Below are 19,667 nucleotides of genomic sequence, written 5' to 3'. Positions count from 1 at the left end.
CCCCTCCACCCACTCTCTCTCTCTCTCTCTCTCTTTATCTGACTCTTTTCTACCTCGCACAACCACCCCTTTCTATCTCTCCATCTCCAGACATCTTTTAATCTCCTCCTCCATCGCCTCCTCTTTTTTTTTTCATCTGTCCTCCCTGCATCCCCTTGATGAACACAGGCACATGCGGCCCACCTCGTTCTCATCACGCTCCTGATTGGACGAAACCGGTGACTCTGACCTTGACAAACAGGAAACCAGAGGGTGAATCGTGTGCAGAGAGAGGAATCGGTGAACTTAACTGCGTTTTTTTGATGTGGACGGCGATCTATCTGCAGACTTTTACGACCAAAGTGGTGTTAAACTGAGATGCTGCAGTAGAAGATTTACTCGTCTGCAGTGAAATTAAACATTTTCTGTGACATTAAACATGAAGTGAAAATCCTTTTTTCAGATTTTACTGCAGCAAACTTAGTTTTTCTTCTTTCAAGGTCAACAACAGGTCTAATATATTGTGGATTATTACAAAATTAAAGGTATCAGTTAACACACAGCCTTTGCAGCCGTATAGCTCCACACATGTATGTATGCAGCTGAACTATACCAGTAAGCACAGATAAATAGCCCCTGATAAACTTAATGATACCACCAACCTGTTTAAATTCACATATTAAATTAACTCTCAGACAACAACAGTACATGTCATTCTGATGACTTGGTAGAGTCTTGTTCCATATAGTTTTATTTGCACATCTTTTTTTTTTTTGTTATCTTCATCTGTCCATCTCAGTGAGGGACGGAATTTTTTTGTTTTTGTTTCCACTCTTCTTCGGTTCTGCAGATGGTTACATGATGTCCTTCTGGTGCTGCGTCGACTCGCTGACGACCTGCGAGGCGGAAACACAGCAGTCAGAGTGACAATCTTAATAGCAGATTTATTGGGACGTGCAAATCCCTTATAATCCATAATATGCGCCAAGTCTGAGCAGGTCTTGAGTGTGTGGTGCGTTCACTTGCACAAAGAAACCCGGCGAGCCGCCTGCTGCTCACAGGTGGAACAAATTTAAACTAAATGTTGATGGCGGTGAAACAGCTCCAGGAACATTTCAGGTATGTGGATCTTTTTTTCTTATCCTAGCTGCAAAAACAGTATAATATTACAGTTGCATGTAGTACCAACTATGTGTATCTCAAAGGAACTGTACAAATCTTTTACAACCAAAGACTTGTTTGTAGGTAGTTTTGTTGTGTGCTGTAGTTCAGTGACGCACTTCAGAGGAATCTAGAGATTGTTAATGTTATAAATTGTATGTGATATATATATTAGACTTTTGGTCTTTTCCCTGTAGTCTTTTCTCTGTTTTGTCTCTTTTAATTTACTATATTTGTGACTTTGGTGTCAAGATCCTGGTGATATGGCTTATTCACTATGGAGGATGTGTCATACCTGTGCTTTATCCAATATCTTTAGTAATTTATTATTGTAGTCCCATAACCTCCCTTATTTTTTGTCTGAATAATGATAATGATAAGAAGAAACTAAGAATAAAACTGATTTTTGATAGCACTTATCTGAACAAGAGGCACACATTTTTAGAAAGAAATTAAATGAAGTTGATTTATGTCAGTGTGTTTCTTGTCCTAATAAAATAAAGTGTTTGGGACTCAAATGTGGATGGAAACTTCTGGGGTTTTTCTTTCTTCATTTGCAAGAGGTGAGATTTAAAAATAACAGCAGGCCATCATTCAGCACAGTCAGCAGAGCTGCACGTTGGCAAAGCAAAACAGTGTCCATTTTTTTGTGCTGATAAAATAGCAGTCTCAGCTCGTCACAACATGCCCGGAATGTGTTTTTTCCCAGGGAACTGTGGGTGCAGTGTTTTTCCACTCGGGTGGGACGGGGATATTTGCACGAGACTTTGGCTCAACGGTGTGTTCACTTGCAAAATGCCTCCTGGATGAAATGATAAAAAAAAGGACACAGTGTCACTAAGCTGAGTCCTTAAAGATACGTTTTAAAAGCCGATGATTCAATCCAAATGTTAGAATTTGCTTGAAAATGTCTAGAAACTGCTCTTCAATCTTCCACTTTCTGAGATAATGTCAACCTTTACTATAAAACAAATGTACCTAATGAGGACAAATGGAAAAGAGGTGACGATTTGGAGGGCAGTGACCCCGTCTGAGTACAGATCAATGTAGATGTAAACCCAGTGGTTCATTAGGATCAGAACAAATTGATAAAACAAGTCAATATGAGGCGTGTGTGTGTGTGTGTGCCTGCGCATGCTCCACCTCTCCATCTCGGGTCTCGATGGTCTTGATGAGAACAGTTTTCTTTGAATGCATCTCAGTGGACCGCGGCTGGTGTTCAGGGCTGGTCTCTATACAATCCGAAAAAAAGTAATTGTTAATATCATCAGTTCTATTATTTATATAAAAATTTACCAGATCCTTATTTTTTACAAAAAGAACACTACACAAAGTTACTTCAGAGAAATCCTCTAATATATAAGTATCAAAAAACTCAAGTTAAAATCGCAAAAGTTATTTTGATGTATTATAAGCAGCCTGGTTATGAGACTATATTTGAACTTCTCTATGTAAATAATCGTATTCAAAGTTTTTTCTTTTTAATTTGCATTTTTCACATCAATCAAATTCTACCTCTGATGCACTCGTGATGTTTTTACTATCTATTCAAATGTTGGTCAGACAGTGGTGCGTTCAGGTAACAGTGGATGGGATCGTACCTCGGAAGCTCAGGGTGGAGTAGCTCTGCACAGGCAAGGCAATTCTGCAGGGATGGAAAAACAGGCATTGTCATGAATGTTGAAAATGTGACGTAAATTTTAGACTCACCTTTTAATTATTTTCCAACCAATAAAAATTTGAATTTTCTGTAAAAAACCTGCATCACCTGCTCTCCTCTCCTTCCAGCAGCTTCCTGTAGGTGGCGATCTCCACATCCAGCGCCATCTTGATGTTGAGCAGGTCCTGGTACTCGCGGAGGTGGCGCGCCATCTCGTCCTTCATGTTGGCGATCTCCGCCTCCAGCCGGGCGATGTTGTCCTGGAAGCCGCCGGCATCGCGTTCGTGACGCTCCTCCATGTCCCTCATCTGCCTCATCAGGGACTCGTTCTGGATTGGTGGTGAGAAGAGGTCGATCTTTACTTTGTGTGTGTGTGTTTATGTGTGTGTGTGTGTGTATGTGTGTGTGAGAGAGAGATGGGGGACGTACGGTGCCTTTGAGTGAGTCGATCTCACAGGTGTAGGATTGGATCTGGTGTCTGAACTCCATGGTCTCCTGACGGGCCGTCTTCAGTGCATCGTTGTTCTTACTCACCGCCTGGTTCAGGTCAGACACCTTCAGGGCCAAAGGTCAAAGGTCAAAGTTCATGACCAGTGTTCCCAGCTCAGAGCCGAGTTGTTCAATGTCAAAAAGCAAAGACGGGGTTTGCAATCAGGCACAAAACTGAATCGATAAAGAGAAATTGAAACATCTGGGGCAAACCACAATAAAACATCTGTCTCTCTCTCTCACCTTGGACTTATACCAGTCCTCGGCCTCTGAGATGTTCTTGGCGGCGATGCCTTCGTACTGTGCTCTGATGTCCCTCAGTGCCGCCGTCAGGTCTGGTTTGGACATGTCCATCTGGATTTGGACCTGGGTTTCCTGCATCTGGGTCTGCAGCTCGCGGATCTCCTGCAGGAGGAGGAGGAGGAGGAGGAGGAGGAGGAAGAGGAAGAGGAGGAGGAGGGAAGGGGAGGTCAAGAGGGGGTTATGGGGTCAGAGTGTGTGACTAAATTGGGAGAATGGTAGCGAGCAACCTCCCAACTCCACTTTGGCATCATGTAGCCATCACTTTCCTATCAATACACACAATGCTTATTTTAGGCCTACATCTGCTGTGGGAGATTTCAGCTTTGCGCATGCTTTGTGAAACTGTATACTTTGTCAATCCCCTTGTTCTTCATCTCACACACACACACACACACACACACACACACACACACACACACACACACACACACACACACACACACACACACACACAGAGTCAAATGAAACTACAGATGCTAACAAACGTCTCAAGGTCACTGACACATTTCCTACAAATGAACTCCACGTTGTCTTGTTTCTTCAATTTCATTGGTAAAATATTTAATTAGTTCCATCAAATAATAATCTGTGCCTCTAAATGATGACAGAAAATAAAAGGGAACCTCTTCGTGGATCTTCTTGAGGAAGGCGATCTCCTCCTGCAGCGTCTCGATGCGTCTCTCCAGATCCAGACGAGCCAGAGTGGCAGCGTCCACATCCTGCGCAGGTTTGGTAAATCATAGTCATGTTTGCAGTTGTCACTGAACAATCCAAATACTTACATCTTCTCCTGTTTTAATCATGTGCCAGATAGTCTGGTATTTGCCAGGTAAATAGTATCATTGCTGGTTTGCCTTTTTAAGTTACCCTCTTAACCTCAATGTACAATAAAATATATTGATCAAATTGTATTTTAATGATTACATTTTACATGTAGAATTGATAGAAAAAATGAAGAGTGAAGAGCCTTGTTTAGGACTTCTTCTCAGGACTCACCGCTCTGAAAGCAGCCAGGTTGTTTTCTGCGTCCTCTTTCTGGAGCATCTCCTCCTGGAGTCTGGAGGAGGTGATGGAGACGGGTGAGAGAGCAAGATTAGATCAATAATTCACTGATCACCATCAGTGGCTGAGGGAAAGTGCCTCCGTCTCCTCCCAAGATGCTTGTATTTTTCATAATTTATTTAAGTTAGATGTTTAGAAACATTTTCCTATAGCATCCATTTCCATGGAGCAGCTCTTTCAGGGAAATTCCTCTGAAATGACCTTGTCCTTTACGGGATATTTTAAATTTGGAATCGTTTTTGGGGCCTAAATCATATCCTAATATACATCTTGACACATATATGTCATTAACATACTGGAATTATCCTGAAAAACACCACCATGTTTAGTAAGATGACCTCGCTGTGACCAGTTGTAGCTACAGTCCAGATTCCCATTTACAGTTCATTACCAATGCTTCTTCAGATATATTTGGAATTTTCCTGTAAAACATCTGGACAGAAATGCAACAGACAAAAGCCAACAGCGCTTTTTATTCATGTAACAAAAGCTCCCAAGCAAAACCAGATGCTATTGTAATCCTCTTAAGTGCTCATTTCATGTTGTTACACCACAAAAAGCATCTTTAAATCAGAAGTGCAGCCACTGCATTTAACGTGAGAGAATAAAACAACCTCTGCACAAAATCCCGACAGCAGTAAAAGAAGATAAAGCAGCAGCTACGTTTTATTTTTTATTTATTTAAGTGAAAACTGTGTTAATCCCACATGAGGGAACTGCCAGTGAATGTTTTAGATTTTATTGGAATCGCAGTAGCTCTGTCTTCCCTCCGCATCCTTATAAAAGTGACACTTTCAAATGTAAACCACAGAGAGAGAAAGAGAAAAGACAGATGATTAGAGATCCCTCAGATATGTCTGAGGACTTTCCTCTCCTTTTATAGAAGAGGACAGTGTAAACATGTGTGTGTGTGTGTGTGTGTGAGTGAGTGAGTGTAATGAGGTCTAACTTTGGTCAGACTCGTGCAGTAACACACACACACACTAGTAATATTTCAGATAACAAATCGCACGTTTACTTTTCTGTCTTTGGACTGAACAGATCCGACCGTGTGTCTCGCTCAGCATCATCTTAGACCTGCTTCAAATTCAAGTTCCTTGTCAGGTCTAAATTTAAGCTATTAAACACTGATATATTTATAGATGCAGAATTTCTAAAGAATTCACATCCTGCAACACATTTAAAAAAACATACAATATTCCTGTAAAAAGATTAGTAGGAGCAACACACTTCAACTTGATATATGCATACATGTTGTATAGGAATTGTGTTACTGCAAATTAAACATGAAAAGAGGATTCAGGGCCTCCATATGGTTAAAGTATTGCCGGAAAAAAAACTTGCAGCAAGTAGAAAAACTCAGTAAATATGCAGAGAGGTATATTACCAGTGTATTATTTATAGTAGTAGTAGTAGTACTGCTAGTTTATTTACATGAAACATGTAACAACTAATCAAAATGGGGGGAAATTATAACAGCTTTATAAATCTCACTGTAAAGTTGTGTTTTAAACACATTTATTCATTTATGTCTTATTCCTCATTTCATCGCAGACATTTTCATTATGTGCATATATGTGCAGTGTTGCATATAGGATAATGTATATTTTTGATGGTCTTAATTAATTAACTCCTGAGTTGTTTTCTACCCACGATTTTAAATCCAGCTGCCTCACAAACTCAGAAACGCTCATTACAAAACAGTCCCGACGCCTCTTTGCTTCTGCTGTCACGCTCCAAAACAAGTCAGTGTAATCTATTTTCTTTTTTTTTTAAATGCGTCTCTCTCAAATTAAAATTGAACGCTGTCGTTTATATTATGTCTAGTTATTTTTATCACCCACAGTGGGCGAGTTAAACCTCAGCTTGTTTAATTTCACCTCCCATGCATTGCACAACAATGAGTCATCCACAATTTTCTTATGATGTAGGAATTATTTTTATGTCTTTTTCCTGAAAATAACAACTCAATTCAAACTCAAATGTAGGACCCACAGTAGCACGCTGTGTGTAGAAGAAGAAATTCATAAGCTAAAAAGTAAGTTTTTAAGTTTAAAGGACTATAAATGTGTCTACCTCCAATGCCCTCCCATGAATACTGAATCAGCCAACAGCCTCTGAAGTTCATATTAAAGTTCATAGACCTGCTACATATCAATAATCGCCACAATAATCCCTCTGGAAAACAACCCTTTTCTGCATTTTATTTGTAAAATGCACAAAACCCTGCAAACACCCCTGTCATGCCTCCTTTAAAAAACGAAATCTGTCATCAGGGTTTTAAAATACTTTGCGTAACCACTACAAACAGGAGGCAACACCTCCAGCTGAGACTCACTCATCTCCCACACGGAGCAGACATGATATTACACACACGTTTGTGTGTCACCACATTCATCCACCCACCCCTCCGTACGTCTTCACCCTCATGTGGTAAGTGTGAATCAGCAGAGATGCAGAGGGATATTTCCAGGTTTGCTTGTTCAGGATTTGTTTTGAACTGTTTCACTTTCTCTCCCCTTTTAACACACGCACATTCCATTGACTTGCATTGATTTACTGGAGAACTGGAGACTTACTCTAACCTCTAACTGTAACTTGCCCAATCCCAACCCTTAACCTTACCCTAAACTTACACCTAACCTACATCTAAACCTAAAACTAACCTTAAAACATGTCTTCACCTTAGAGTTTCATGATTTCCCTTATGGGGACTTCCTTTTTGTCCCCATAAGGAAGACAAGTCCCCATAGTGTGACTCTGTAAACAGATTTAGGTCCCCACAACATAAGTAATACCTGGACCAAACACACATGCATATGGCTGCAGAAGTTGCATTGACACAACAGCATCCACACACTTTCTTGCACACACTGGTGACCTTGCAACACATGCATCATCCATTGACTTCCATTCATTGACAGCCTAACCAAAACCCTCACCCTGACCAATTCATGCCTTTGTTTTGCCTCATTAGAACTGAGCTCTGGTCCCCATGAGGTCTACTGGTAACAAAACTGAGTACACAACTCTTCTTAAAGAAACACACACCCCCCTACTTGCCCCTCCCACCTGAGTTTGAGCTTGTCCAGGTCATCGACCAGGTTGTCCCGCTCCACCTCCACGCGAGACCTCTGATTGGTCATCATCTCCACCTGCCTCCTCAGCTCGCTCATCTCCTCCTCGTACAGGTCGGCGATGCGCGTTGGCTCGCGACCGCGCAGGCGCTCCACCTCCACCGCCAGCGCCTGGTTCTGCTGCTCCAGGAAGCGCACCTTCTCGATGTAGCTGGCGAAGCGGTCGTTCAGGTGCTGCAGCTCGACCTTCTCGTTGGTCCGCGTGGTCAGGAACTCCTGGTTAAGGGCGTCGGCCAGGCTGAAGTCCAGCGTCTCGCCCATGCCTGCGTGGGAGCGTGCCATGGAGGCCCTTGATGCTGACACCGGCCCGCCATAGTAGCTGGAGGAGACGCGGTAAGCGGGCACCGACTTGTTCCGGGTCACCTCGTAGACCCTTGAGGTGGCATGGCCCCCGGCACCACCGCTGTGGCCCAGAAATGAGCGGTTGAGGGAGGGTGAGGCGTAGGTGCCTTGGCCGAAGGTGCGGCGGTAGGAGGAGGCGGTTTGGGCGGAGGAACTGTAGGAGGCCATGTTGGAGGACGCGTTGGGCCTGGTGAGGGCTGCAGCAGAGAAGAGCACTGAAGAAGAAGCAGCTGCCCCCAGCTATTTGTAGTTACCCCCTCCCTCACTTTTCACCCCCTCCTCCTTCTCTTTGTCTGTCAGGTCTTTGTTTCTCTCTCTCATTTTTTATTACCTAACTTTTTCTATCCGTCACCTTTCTTTTCTCTATACTTCCTGCACCCTTTCCCCCCCCTCTTTTCGTTGCACTCTCTTCATTTTCCCTTTTGGACAATTCTACCATACCCTAGATTACATTCAATGTTTGTTTTTTTCTACGTCCAATCCCAACTAGAATGGCAGTAAGAGAATGCATACCTCCGTCAAGGCTCTCAATGAAACCGCATTCAAATTAACTGGATCCAGATGTTTTTAATCATGAGCCATTCTCAAATCGAGTAAAATTTAAAAAACCTCCTTGGCAAAGGTCATAAAATCCACACTTACAACATCTGTGTGGAACCAAAAAAAGGCCGAACCAGGTTTTGTTTTATTAGAATTTTGGCTTGACGAAGAGGTTCAAGTGGATGAAAACTCTTTGACAGTGACAGTCAAACTTTATATTTTCCTGGACTTTGGCCAAACCTCAGTCATAGAGGTGAAAACGTCAGAAACCACTCTGATGAGTCATCTCTGAAGACGATGCCAAACCTCTTCTCTAAACCTTGAGTTCCGAGGACTAGTTATATCACCCTGTACGCACACGTCCATGAGAAAAATCATCTTCTCCCTCCTCTTGTGATCTCACGACATAACAATGTGTGGAAGCGAGGACGGTGGCTTTCAATTCTCTGCGTCGTCCTCACATGGTGAGGCAGTGCAGGTTGTTAATGACGGCGCCCGAGAGGGGGACGAAGACAAACCTGCCTTAAAAAGGAAATCTATCCCCTCCTGAGAAACGGAGGGGGACAGCATGTGCCTGCAGACGCTCCTTCCCACAGAACCCACATTCCCAAACAATATGTGCCATTAATGATGAGCTCATTAGGAGGTGTCACTGTGAATGGGAGGGTTCCCTCCGGTGATGTCACACTGGGGTCAAATATGTTGACAATATGTTAAAAAGGGGGGAACAAACAATTTAACACTGGTTTGATAACATCTACTGGTGGGGTCACCTTCATTCTTGGGTTTATTTTAAAATGATTTTTTTATTTTTTATTAAAATGTAAAAAATTTGATTGATTAAAAAAATATGTACACTTTTTTCTTCTGCTTAATTGATCATTAGCCTCTAGTCTGTGTCTGAGTCTTTTAATTGCCAGTTCTTCATCCAGGAAACCACCAGCCTCTTTAAGCCTGTTTCTTAGTCTAGGACCAGCCTCTGTTAATCTCCAGTCAGTTTTCCAGACAGCCACCGTTGGATTCACAGTTTTCAGGTCTGCTTGCACATTGGCTGACGGTCCTTCAGATTCAGCCCTGGAGGGACAGAGACGTTGACCCTCCCAGCTGCCGATCCTGAGCCCCTGCTTCCTAGCTACTCATCCCAGGTTAAGCCCCTTGTTCCCAGCATCAAGCCCAGACCTCAGCATCAGGAGACACCCAGGCCTCCTCCAGAATGTCTCAGCCAGGCTGCACTGCCTCTGGGTCATCCTCCTGAGATGTCCTGCTCAGTCCCCGTCCTGCACTTGGACTGTCGGCCCTAATGTCCCTGTTTGGCCCCAGTTGTGATGATTGTCATGATTCTCAGTCCCATCCTCCAGTCCCACAACCTCTGCCTGGTATCTCTCACCTTTCTTTTGTGTTTCCTGTCTTTCTGTTTTCCCATTCTTGTGATTTTTCTGCCCCAGAGAATCAGTAAGCCTGTATTATTAAATACTTATCACTGCACCTACCTGCATTTGTCCTGCATCTTTTTGGTCCTTAAAACTTAACCCAGTAACATTTTGGTTGTGATTTGACTCCATGCACACTGTGTCACATGTGCACAGAAATAAGAGGGTAATAAGTTGTGTTAGAGGTGTTGGAAGAGGAAGTGCTCTCATAAGACCTTCTTGAAGATTCGGAGTAACGCCCCTGCTCTGACAATGTTCGGTAGACGTGGTGATGGTTGTTCCACCAGTGGGGAACCAAAAATTGAGAATATTCTGGGTTGTGGTTTTGAGTGGCTACATAAGAGAGTAAGCCTGTATGATTGAGTTCAAGTAGATGGTTGCAGACAGGCGCGTGTTTTAGTAACTTCAATTTGATTGTGGCAGACCACTGGAGGTTGATGAGCAGCGGAGTGACATGTGCCCTTTAGGGGGTTGGAAAACCAGACGTGCTGCTACCTTCTGGACCACGTAGGCCTGCACCATGAGCTGAGTGACGTACTGAGTCCACTGTCTTATTCTATGTGGGGCAAAGCGACCGGGACAAAGATGCAACACGGCCAGAGAAGAAGAATAGCTGGTCATCAAACTCAACATCCAGGATGAAGATTTGAGTATTTTAGAGAAATACAGTGTGATCTAAATATCTTTAACACTCCCACTGCTGCTGCTCCTCCGCTGCAGCCTGTTGCTGTCATGTCTATTAATAGAGTCTGAATCCATGTGTCAGTGTGTGTGTGTGTGTGTTTATCCCCCTGGGCTTCCTCAACAGCATGGGAGACGACACGAGCTGACAGCTGAAGTAAACCCCTCTTCATCATTTCCTGACACTCCTCCTCGTTCTCTCCCACCCTCTCTTTTTCGCCCCCTGCTTCTTCCTCCCACCCTCCTCCCTCGCGGCTCAGGACTATATAAGGTCAGTTCCTGTATAGCGATACAATGATAAATGGTGACAAGGTGGGGTTGACAGTAAACTACCACGAGCTAGTGAGAAAGAGAACAGTGTGAACTTCATTGATAAATGCAAATTTTTGCTTTAAGATTCTATTTTTTTTGCTCCCTCCAGTGAATATTGAATATATTTCAAATACCCCCCTTTTTTTTTTTACATCTTTCCTTAAATATCATTAGAACAATGACGTGTGAACTTATAATGTAACAGGGGAAAATTGTATAAAGTTGTTTAAGTCAATAATTTTGTAATGGCATGTGAAATAATTATAATGCTGTAGTGCACCTCCTGGCCGCTAGATGTCCCTGTGGCCGTGCTTGTGGAAAAACAGTGTGTCAGCTGCCTTCAGCTGATCCGCACCGTTTTGTTGCTCTGTGGCGGAGTCAGACTTTGGAACTATTATTAACATTTGCAGGTAAGTGCCATAAAAATCGATTTTTTTATTGCTATTGTAGCTGTGGTATATGGACGTGTTGCTCCCTCACTGAGATCTGCATTGACTCTGGCCAGCACAGAAGCGGGAGCGAAGAAGAGGCAAGAAGCTAGCAAAGCTAACAGACGGGTGCTTCCTTTATCAGACATGTGCACACCCCGGGTGGCAATGAAGTGTTTAAAATAGAGTTTAAAAGTTTTTTTAATATTACAATTTGTGTGATATTTATTATATTCTCAATACCTCGATTTGTACACGTGTCTGTATTCTCTGAAAGTGCAAAGGAAGCTTCAGATTATGCTCAGTGTCCGACGTTGGAACTAGTGGCCGGAAGCTGCTAGTGTTGCTGTCTCATTCTTGATCATCTTCTCACCTTTTTGTGTTTTTATTTCTCGACTTTCTCTCAGTTTGTGGACCATGAAGCTCTCAAAGGAAGCCGTGCAGACCGCTGCCAAAGAGTTCCTGCAGTTTGTCAACAAGGGGCCGTCTCCATATCACGGTAAAATCCGAAAAACTGCGGATTTAGCCTTCGATTTTGCAGGATTCTTCTCAAGAAACCTCACATGTACTCGTGCATTTAAAGGGTTACATACATTTTTTGTCCTGATTTCAATGCATTTGAACTAGTACGTTTTATTCCTTAAACAGAAAACCCCCCCGATTACACTATGTACTCTAATTTAATATTCCAGTGTTGACGTATATCATTATAGAATTGAGGTTCTTGAATTAAATACAGTAACAATGTAATTAGAGTTATGAAGTATTTCCATAATAGAAATAGTTAATACAAAGTTAAAGGTTCAGTTTAAATAATACCTTCGTGCAGTATTTGAGTAAATAGTGTAATTTACTTTAGACCTCAGAATATGTGACACATCAAAGTTTTTAAACCTAAACTACTGCTGGCAAATTTAATGGTGTCACATTTTATAACTTTGATATTGAAGCTGTGGATTTACACACATTTTCCTCTGTTTCTTAAATTCTGTCAGAGTTTTTGAGATCAACAGATGAGGTAAAGTTCTAGATGTGTTCGATAAGAAAGCCAGCGATCCCCTCCCAGCTGTGAGATCTGAAGTCCTCTCTCCTGTAATGTGAAAACGACGAGATGTGCATGCGTCAGCGTTAAAAAGGGTCCAAGTCGAGACGCTGTTCGGTTCAACAGACGTCTTTGAGTTCCTGATAAGATAAAGCTTCTGCAGATGTTTCATAATATCTTGCCTCTCACCTTGCACTCTGACCTTTTGGCATCCAGACAATAAGAGCAATACAAATTGACTTGATACATAAGTCATTTATAAATGGTCTCAAGCAGGCTCCAGATCTCGTCAGTAGAAAAGCTGAAAAGTTATGAAAAAATATCAACAGGGTTAAATAGCTTTTTAATGCCACATAGCCAGACTGGTAAAACAAATTCTAAACGCTTATGAAACCCAATCAACTTCAGTGCAGTAGTGAACAGTCACCAATAGGAAGATGGAGCATTATTTTTCCTTTTCCGCTCCCTCCCTGCAGTGGTAGAAGAATGCAAGCGACGTTTGTTGGCAGCGGGATTCATCGAGCTGAAGGAGTCGGAGCAGTGGGACATCAAACCGGCCAGCAAGGTGAGTCAGAGTTCATCATGTTCAACAAGAGTCATGAGCTGGTCAGTTTGAGCCATTTTTGACCTTCAATATTTTTTGCCTCTGCAGTATTTTTTGTCCAGGAACTTCTCCAGCCTCATCGCCTTCGCTGTGGGCGGACTCTACCTGCCAGGAAATGGCTTCTCTATGATCGGAGCCCACACAGACAGCCCCTGTCTCAGGGTGAGAGCCCACACACATGTACCTGTCCAATCACAATCTGCCTTTTAACCTTTCTTTTAACATCCCTAGAAAGCACTCAGCAGTTGAGTGAATTGGGTGTTATTTGAGTTTCTACTTTTCTTTTGCCTCAGGTGAAGACGAGGTCTAAGAAGACGAAGAATGGCTGTCTGCAGGTCGGGGTGGAGTGTTACGGCGGTGGCATCTGGAACACCTGGTTTGACCGTGACCTGACCGTCGCAGGCCGCGTCATGGTCAAGGTACCAGTATCATCATTTTGTATTATTGTTCGGACTATTTCTGTATGAGACTCCTTTAATACGTTATTATAAGAAACAACAGATATTAGGTGTTATTTCGCGATCAGAGCTGATGGATTCCACCCCCCTCGTCCTCTCCTCCTCTTGCAGAGCGGAGACAAGCTGGTCAGCCGGCTGGTCCACGTCTCCAAGCCTCTGCTCAGGATCCCTCACCTGGCCATCCACCTGCAGCGGGACATCAACGACTCCTTTGGCCCCAACAAAGAGAACCACCTGTCAGTAGCAACACACAGTACTAGGGGCTTTATTCAAGAATATTACATTTGATGGATTGAGAACCATGAGGGAAATGACAAGAATAAAAACATGACGACCAAACTGGTTATTAAAACAGTGAGGTTGAGTTTCAAATGAGCTTTAAGAAGGAAAAACTGATCTTTCCATCAAAAAATAATGAATTTAGAATATATGTTTTCTCTATTGTGGTTGTATCTGATGTTTTTCCTCACATTTGACACAGAATCTATTTGTTATTTTGTTCACTTCAAGTAAAACTAGTTTTATAGCTCCGTTTGACTGCGGTGTTCGGGGCCAAAATGATAATGTGTGCTTTAATGCGTTTCTGTCCTAGTGTGCCCATCATCGCCACTGCTGTCCAGGAGGAGCTGGAGACGGGTTCTGCCTCCTCTGGAGACGCTTCCTCTGCTGTCACCACGGTAAAACCAGCAGGTCACACACATCTGATATCGCGGCATTTAAATACAGAGAAACATTAAATCGCTTGTCAGGAGTCAAGCCAAGAATATTGTCGCTTTTTTTTAAATGTCTTCCCATAAGAACATTGGCCTTGTAAGTCCAGGATATTTCAAATGAAATTACGGGTGTTTTATGTCAGATTTGCTTTAGTGTTCGTAGCTTTAGAGTTGCCCATTCAAAAGATATAAACACATTTTTGAAAATGAACAAGAACAATCGTCATATGAAGTGAATAAATGGAAGAAGCAAATGAAAATGAAAGACAAAATGTTGTATCCCCGTCCCTCCTCAGGCAGAGAAGCATCACCCGGTGCTGGTGAAGGTGCTGTGCTCGGAGCTGGGTGTCCAGCCCGACGCCCTCCTGGACTTTGAGCTCTGTCTGGCAGACACTCAGCCTGGGGTGAGTCTCCAGCAAGTGAACCATTGACTCCTGTCACTTCTAATAATCCTGTTTTTCACCCTAAAGCAACAGGGCTCTCAGGCAATCAGCAGAAACTCATGATTTTTTAAAAACGCTGGCACAGAATCAAGGAAAATTATATGTTAATATTTTATTAACCTGGTTGCCAAGTAGTGTATTTAGTTTTTCTTTCAGCAATAAAGATTTAAAAAAACACATTTTATTATGCTGTACCATCTATGAAAGCTGTTTTTATTTTAGTCCGCTGTTAAATTACCGAGTTAAAGTATTTAACACATTTTTTACCTATTCCTAAGTGGAATACGACCATCATTGATGATCATAGAGAGAAATTAAGAGGTTCAGCTGCACAAATAGCAGAAAATAAACACAAAACAAAAGTAACTTGCTGATTTTACTGCGTTATTACCAATTATGTTGTGGTCCCATGTTTTCAGCCAATCAAACTACTTATATGTTCTTTTGTGTTTTCTTTTCTTTTTCTCTTGTCTAGGCTCTGGGAGGCGTGTACGAGGAGTTCATTTACTCTCCTCGTCTGGACAACCTTCACAGCTGCTACTGCGCCCTGCAGGTCACACTCCACTCCCACACGTCCACAAATCATCTGCAGCCAGATATCAGAAATATTTGCATCTTTTAAAAAATATTATATTTAGTGTCTTTACTCTTATGATGCTTTCTAACACATTTATTTCTACTTTCCAGTTTATTTGCCATCGTTTAACAGATTTTTTTTTTTTTAAAGAACTTAATCACAGAGTGGCACCTTATTAATATTTCTCCTCTTTTCACACTGCAATTCTGTCTGTTTTCTCTCTCAGGGGCTGATGCAGTCCTGCTCTGTTGACTCTCTGTCCAAAGAGACCAACATCCGCATGATCACTCTATACGACAACGAGGAGGTGAGTGCTGACAGAGGCCTATCAAAGATGGGAAACTGAACCAATGTGGGAGATCTGCTTAATTTATTTGACAAGAATCGTGACAGCTGGTCCTTAGCGTGTTGTGTTCAGTGTCTGCCAAACAGCTGTTGCCTTTGGTTTTTCTCACATACTCAGCAGGCAAAAGTGCAGAATATCTCACAGACGTGTTTTTACACTTTAAGGCATTTTGTGGCTTAAACAGTAAAAAGGATCAATAGATGAATCAATAATGAGCGTGGGAGCGCTTCACAAAACTTTAGTTTCAGCGATGTCTTATTGTGTGTTCCCTGTAGGTGGGGTCAGAGAGCGCTCAGGGTGCTCAGTCCAACCTGACGGAGCTCGTCCTCAGCCGCCTCGCCTCCTCCCCCTCCAACCTCACCGCTTTCCAGCAGGCGGCGCCGCTCTCTTTCATGATCAGCGCGGACATGGCACACGCCGTGCACCCCAACTACCCGTCAGTATCCGCATGACAACAGAGCTGTTGAAACCAGATCACAATCGCACATCGTACTTTGGCGAAAACATTTTTGAAAAGATGAATTTCCATACATCATTGTACATAAGGTCTCATCAGCTGTAGGGAGAGTGCAGTCAATCTCACTTGGTTGGTTTTAATTAAAGCAATTTCCTCTCAGGGAGAAGCATGAGGAGAACCACCGACCAGCTTTCCACAAGGTAAATAGATCTATGAATGAGTGCTTTTAAATCCTGAAATTGTGCTTAATGACCACATGATATAAAAAATTGTATAGTATAGTGTATATATAATTTTTCTTTCAGGGCCCAGTGATCAAGTTTAACAGCAATCAGCGCTACGCCAGCACGGCCGTGACCGCCTCCGTCATTCGAGAGATCGCCAGCTGCGTGGATGTGCCTCTGCAGGTACCGTGCGTTTGTGTCGATGCATTGTTCGTAGATGGAGGCCAAGCAGCTTTTCATTTCTTTGTGTGTCTCAAGACACTCGACAGCAAATCTCCTAGCAACGTGTCGGATGGCTCCAGGACGACACAGAGAGGAAAAGAACGATGTGTGAAATGAAGACTCGGGGACAAAAGCCATGGCAGCTTACTGACATGAATTATAAGAAAATAATGGGACTGCACAGATGATGGAAGATCATATTTAATTTATAGGGTTACAAACTCATATAATATAATTATAGAACCGATTCATTTTGAGATGTGGAATTTAATTGATTGAAAAGAACACAAATTTGTAATCAATTCAAAATATCTAATCATAGAAAATACAGATAATTCATCAGCAAAGCGGTGACATTACTGCACAGAGCACGAAAAAGGGAAAGGATGGAAATAGAGACAAGACAAAAGCTCAGTGACACAAACATTACATCCTACAATCAAAGCCTCTAAATTACCTCTAAGATGGAGACGAGAACTAACGTGAACATGAAAACGGCAGCAGTGATGCATTAAGAAATCGTCACAGTGTTGCCCCCTAGAGGCCACTCGGGGGAACAGATGCTACCTGTGTTTCTTATCCTTCGCAAACCGTTTGAGATATGACCCCCTGTTCCTCTGCAGGACGTGATGGTCCGTAACGACAGCCCGTGTGGAACCACCATCGGACCCATCCTGGCCGCCCGCCTCGGCATCCCCGTGGTGGACATCGGAGGTCCGCAGCTCTCCATGCACTCCATCAGGGAGATGTGCTGCACCTCCAGTGTCCTGCAGAGCATCGTCCTCTTTGAGGTAAACAAACGCACCTTTTATACCAATACCAGCCCAATAGAGCCGTGGTTTTTTTTTAAATTCCGCTGAATGAACCTCAAGGATTTGAAACATGGGAAAGGAAACAAAACCCTTTTTGAAACTGCACACTGCACCTTTAACGTCTCCTTCGGGAAACCGGAGTATAAACGTGAGAGTGCTGGTAGAAATGCTCACAAACGCAGTGAGCTTCTAAGATTGATCAGGGACCCGGAAGCACAGAGATTCATGATGGATATTAAGCAGAACATATGTTAACCCATTCTGCGGGTTTAGAATTGCAATATAAAATAATGAGATGTACATAAACAGCAGCCAACGCAGATTTTACTCAGATTTACTCCCTCTACCATTTTCTGAGTCGCTGGTGCTTCCTGACACTTGTTCATCACACGTTTTTCTGCAGATGGAGATTTTTCTCACATCTTCTCTCAGGTCTCTTAGCTTTGTGTAACCGAAGACATAAAATATTCAGCTTATGACTCACTGACTCATTTTTTTTTTACCCTCTGCAGATATTTATCATATTTACCATTATTTGTACTTTGAAATCTTTTAATGAACCCACTTCCTGTCTGCTTCCCCCTGCAGGGTTTCTTCCAGCATTTCCCCAGAGTGAGGAGCAAACTGGTCGTCGATTAGAACCAGGGAGGATCATAATTGAATGAGGAAAAAAAGTAATCACATGTCATTTTTCAACAGATGTTGATGCACATGAGTGTTGAAATTAAAATGGTGCTGTTTTTTTGGTGAAAATGGCAAATCCACCTCCACGTCAAAACCCAACTAGCTGTAATTCTGAAAGGAAAATTACAAAGCAAAGCACTTATCGATCTTTCTTATGGAATAAAGTTGTTAAGAAAACAATACTGCGGTGTCTTTCCTCGTGTTGTCTGTTCTTTCTTTCCTTTACGGACAAAACCAAGCAAAGACAAATACATAATGGGGAATGTAGAAGCCTCCGTCCTGCAAGGAGATGGCTGCTCTAATTAAATTTCACCTCCTCAGGTTTATTAAAGCACTGAGAGGAGCCAGATGTGCCGCTCTGCCAAGTGTCCGGACAGGTTTTTGGCAGAAAGAGACGGACCTCGAATGCACGTGAGCCACATCGTAATGCAGCGAGCGAGGAGGATAAAGACAAAAACAACTGCGCTGCAAAACAATATCACAGTCATGTAGTCTTTTCTGTCCGGTTTGTGTCTGTGTTCATTTACTATCCCTTTGCCTCCTCACGTTTACATTATTAATATTTGACTCATGTAATATCCCCCATGTCTGCAGTCGGGTAACATAGGAGTATGCAACATGAAAGCAGCTGAATGAAAAGAAAGTCCTCTAAACTGATTACAGAGCCTCACAATGGGGTGATAAAGGCCTTCGTCTCTGTTCATATAGTGTATCAGCGACGGATATAAAAAAAATACTAATAAATATGCAAATCACTTCCTTCGCTGCAGGCTGTGGGTGTTGCTGATTGGTTAGTTTAGCCTTATTTCCAACTCATAGGTCCATATCTGTTAGTAAGTGAGAAAAAACTAAAATAGAGGAATGCTATCATCACACTTCAAATCCACAAGGATTAAAAACACACTTTGGTTTCAGATGTTTTGTGTTGTCTCAGTTAGTTCAGGCCCTTTGAGCGATTTACTCATCATCATAATCTGCCTAAAAGTCCTCAGAGCATGAGAGGCGGGGACATTAAAGCCACAAACAGGCACTTATCCATCTTGGAATGAAAGAATCATGGTTTTAATGGTTTTTCCAGCTGCAGCATGGACACCTGTTGCTATTGGTGCATATTGGGCAAAATGCATATTGGTGTAAAGAGACATGCAATGTGAAACATTTGCTCTCTGGCAAGGCGGTTTTATGTATAAAGCATGTTTTATTCACCAATTTATTTTTAAATCAGAAAGCCATGTTTAAAACAATAAAAAAATTGAATAAAGGAGATTAAAAAAGACTAGAATAAAAGAGGTAAAGAAAATATATAAACGGATAAATCCGTGTTAAACATTTTAAAGTAAGTTAAAAGAGAATAACAACTAAAATAGGTAGAGCTGTGTAAAATAGTAAAATAAAATGATGGTATGACCTTGTAAAATAGCTTAGTGAGAGTTTTAAAAACTGCAACAGATGGAGCATTGCTAACACCATGAATATAAATGTTTTTTATATATGCATGTGTGTCAATGACAAAGCTTGTTTTCAATGTACTGTAGATGTTGTACACATTTCTGAGTCTGTA

The 19,667-nt window shown here is 42.3% G+C and overlaps 2 protein-coding genes across 2 annotated transcripts; one reads left to right on the top strand and one right to left on the bottom strand.

The window, feature by feature from the left end:
* Nucleotides 1–26: 26 nt before the first annotated feature.
* Nucleotides 27–8,350, bottom strand: desmb (desmin b). The gene is made up of 9 exons (XM_035150459.2): nt 7,727–8,350; nt 4,589–4,649; nt 4,216–4,311; nt 3,533–3,694; nt 3,230–3,355; nt 2,909–3,129; nt 2,742–2,785; nt 2,284–2,372; nt 27–875 (listed from the first exon to the last, which is right to left on the bottom strand). Exons 1-9 carry the CDS (start codon nt 8,299–8,301, stop codon nt 834–836), a joined length of 1,416 nt encoding a protein of 471 aa, XP_035006350.1. The 5' UTR covers nt 8,302–8,350; the 3' UTR covers nt 27–833.
* Nucleotides 8,351–11,352: 3,002 nt separating this feature from the next.
* On the top strand, nt 11,353–18,286 carry LOC118103472 (aspartyl aminopeptidase). The gene is made up of 15 exons (XM_035150460.2): nt 11,353–11,506; nt 11,932–12,023; nt 13,043–13,131; nt 13,219–13,332; nt 13,464–13,589; nt 13,740–13,864; nt 14,221–14,305; nt 14,638–14,745; nt 15,260–15,337; nt 15,588–15,668; nt 15,983–16,143; nt 16,325–16,364; nt 16,470–16,571; nt 17,234–17,401; nt 18,011–18,286. Exons 2-15 carry the CDS (start codon nt 11,942–11,944, stop codon nt 18,059–18,061), a joined length of 1,410 nt encoding a protein of 469 aa, XP_035006351.2. The 5' UTR covers nt 11,353–11,506; nt 11,932–11,941; the 3' UTR covers nt 18,062–18,286.
* The last annotated feature ends 1,381 nt before the right edge of the window (nt 18,287–19,667 follow it).

The sequence above is a fragment of the Hippoglossus stenolepis genome, chromosome 24 (genome assembly GCF_022539355.2).
Source record: "Hippoglossus stenolepis isolate QCI-W04-F060 chromosome 24, HSTE1.2, whole genome shotgun sequence".
In the NCBI taxonomy this organism is placed as follows: Eukaryota; Metazoa; Chordata; class Actinopteri; order Pleuronectiformes; family Pleuronectidae; genus Hippoglossus; species Hippoglossus stenolepis.
This window is presented reverse-complemented; position numbering and strand designations above follow the sequence as displayed.

What these genes read in the sequence shown, in the direction of transcription:
- desmb (XM_035150459.2), bottom strand. Translation starts at nt 8,301, where the DNA reads ATGGCCTCCTACAGTTCCTCCGCCCAAACCGCCTCCTCCTACCGCCGC. An exon ending in CTGGACAAGCTCAAACTCAG is followed by an intron (nt 4,650 to 7,726) that starts GTGGGAGGGGCA and finishes CACCTCCTCCAG; the next exon opens with ACTCCAGGAGGAGATGCTCC. An exon ending in ACCTGGCTGCTTTCAGAGCG is followed by an intron (nt 4,312 to 4,588) that starts GTGAGTCCTGAG and finishes AAACCTGCGCAG; the next exon opens with GATGTGGACGCTGCCACTCT.
- LOC118103472 (XM_035150460.2), top strand. Translation starts at nt 11,942, where the DNA reads ATGAAGCTCTCAAAGGAAGCCGTGCAGACCGCTGCCAAAGAGTTCCTG. An exon ending in ACATCAAACCGGCCAGCAAG is followed by an intron (nt 13,132 to 13,218) that starts GTGAGTCAGAGT and finishes TTGCCTCTGCAG; the next exon opens with TATTTTTTGTCCAGGAACTT. An exon ending in GCCGTGCACCCCAACTACCC is followed by an intron (nt 16,144 to 16,324) that starts GTCAGTATCCGC and finishes ATTTCCTCTCAG; the next exon opens with GGAGAAGCATGAGGAGAACC.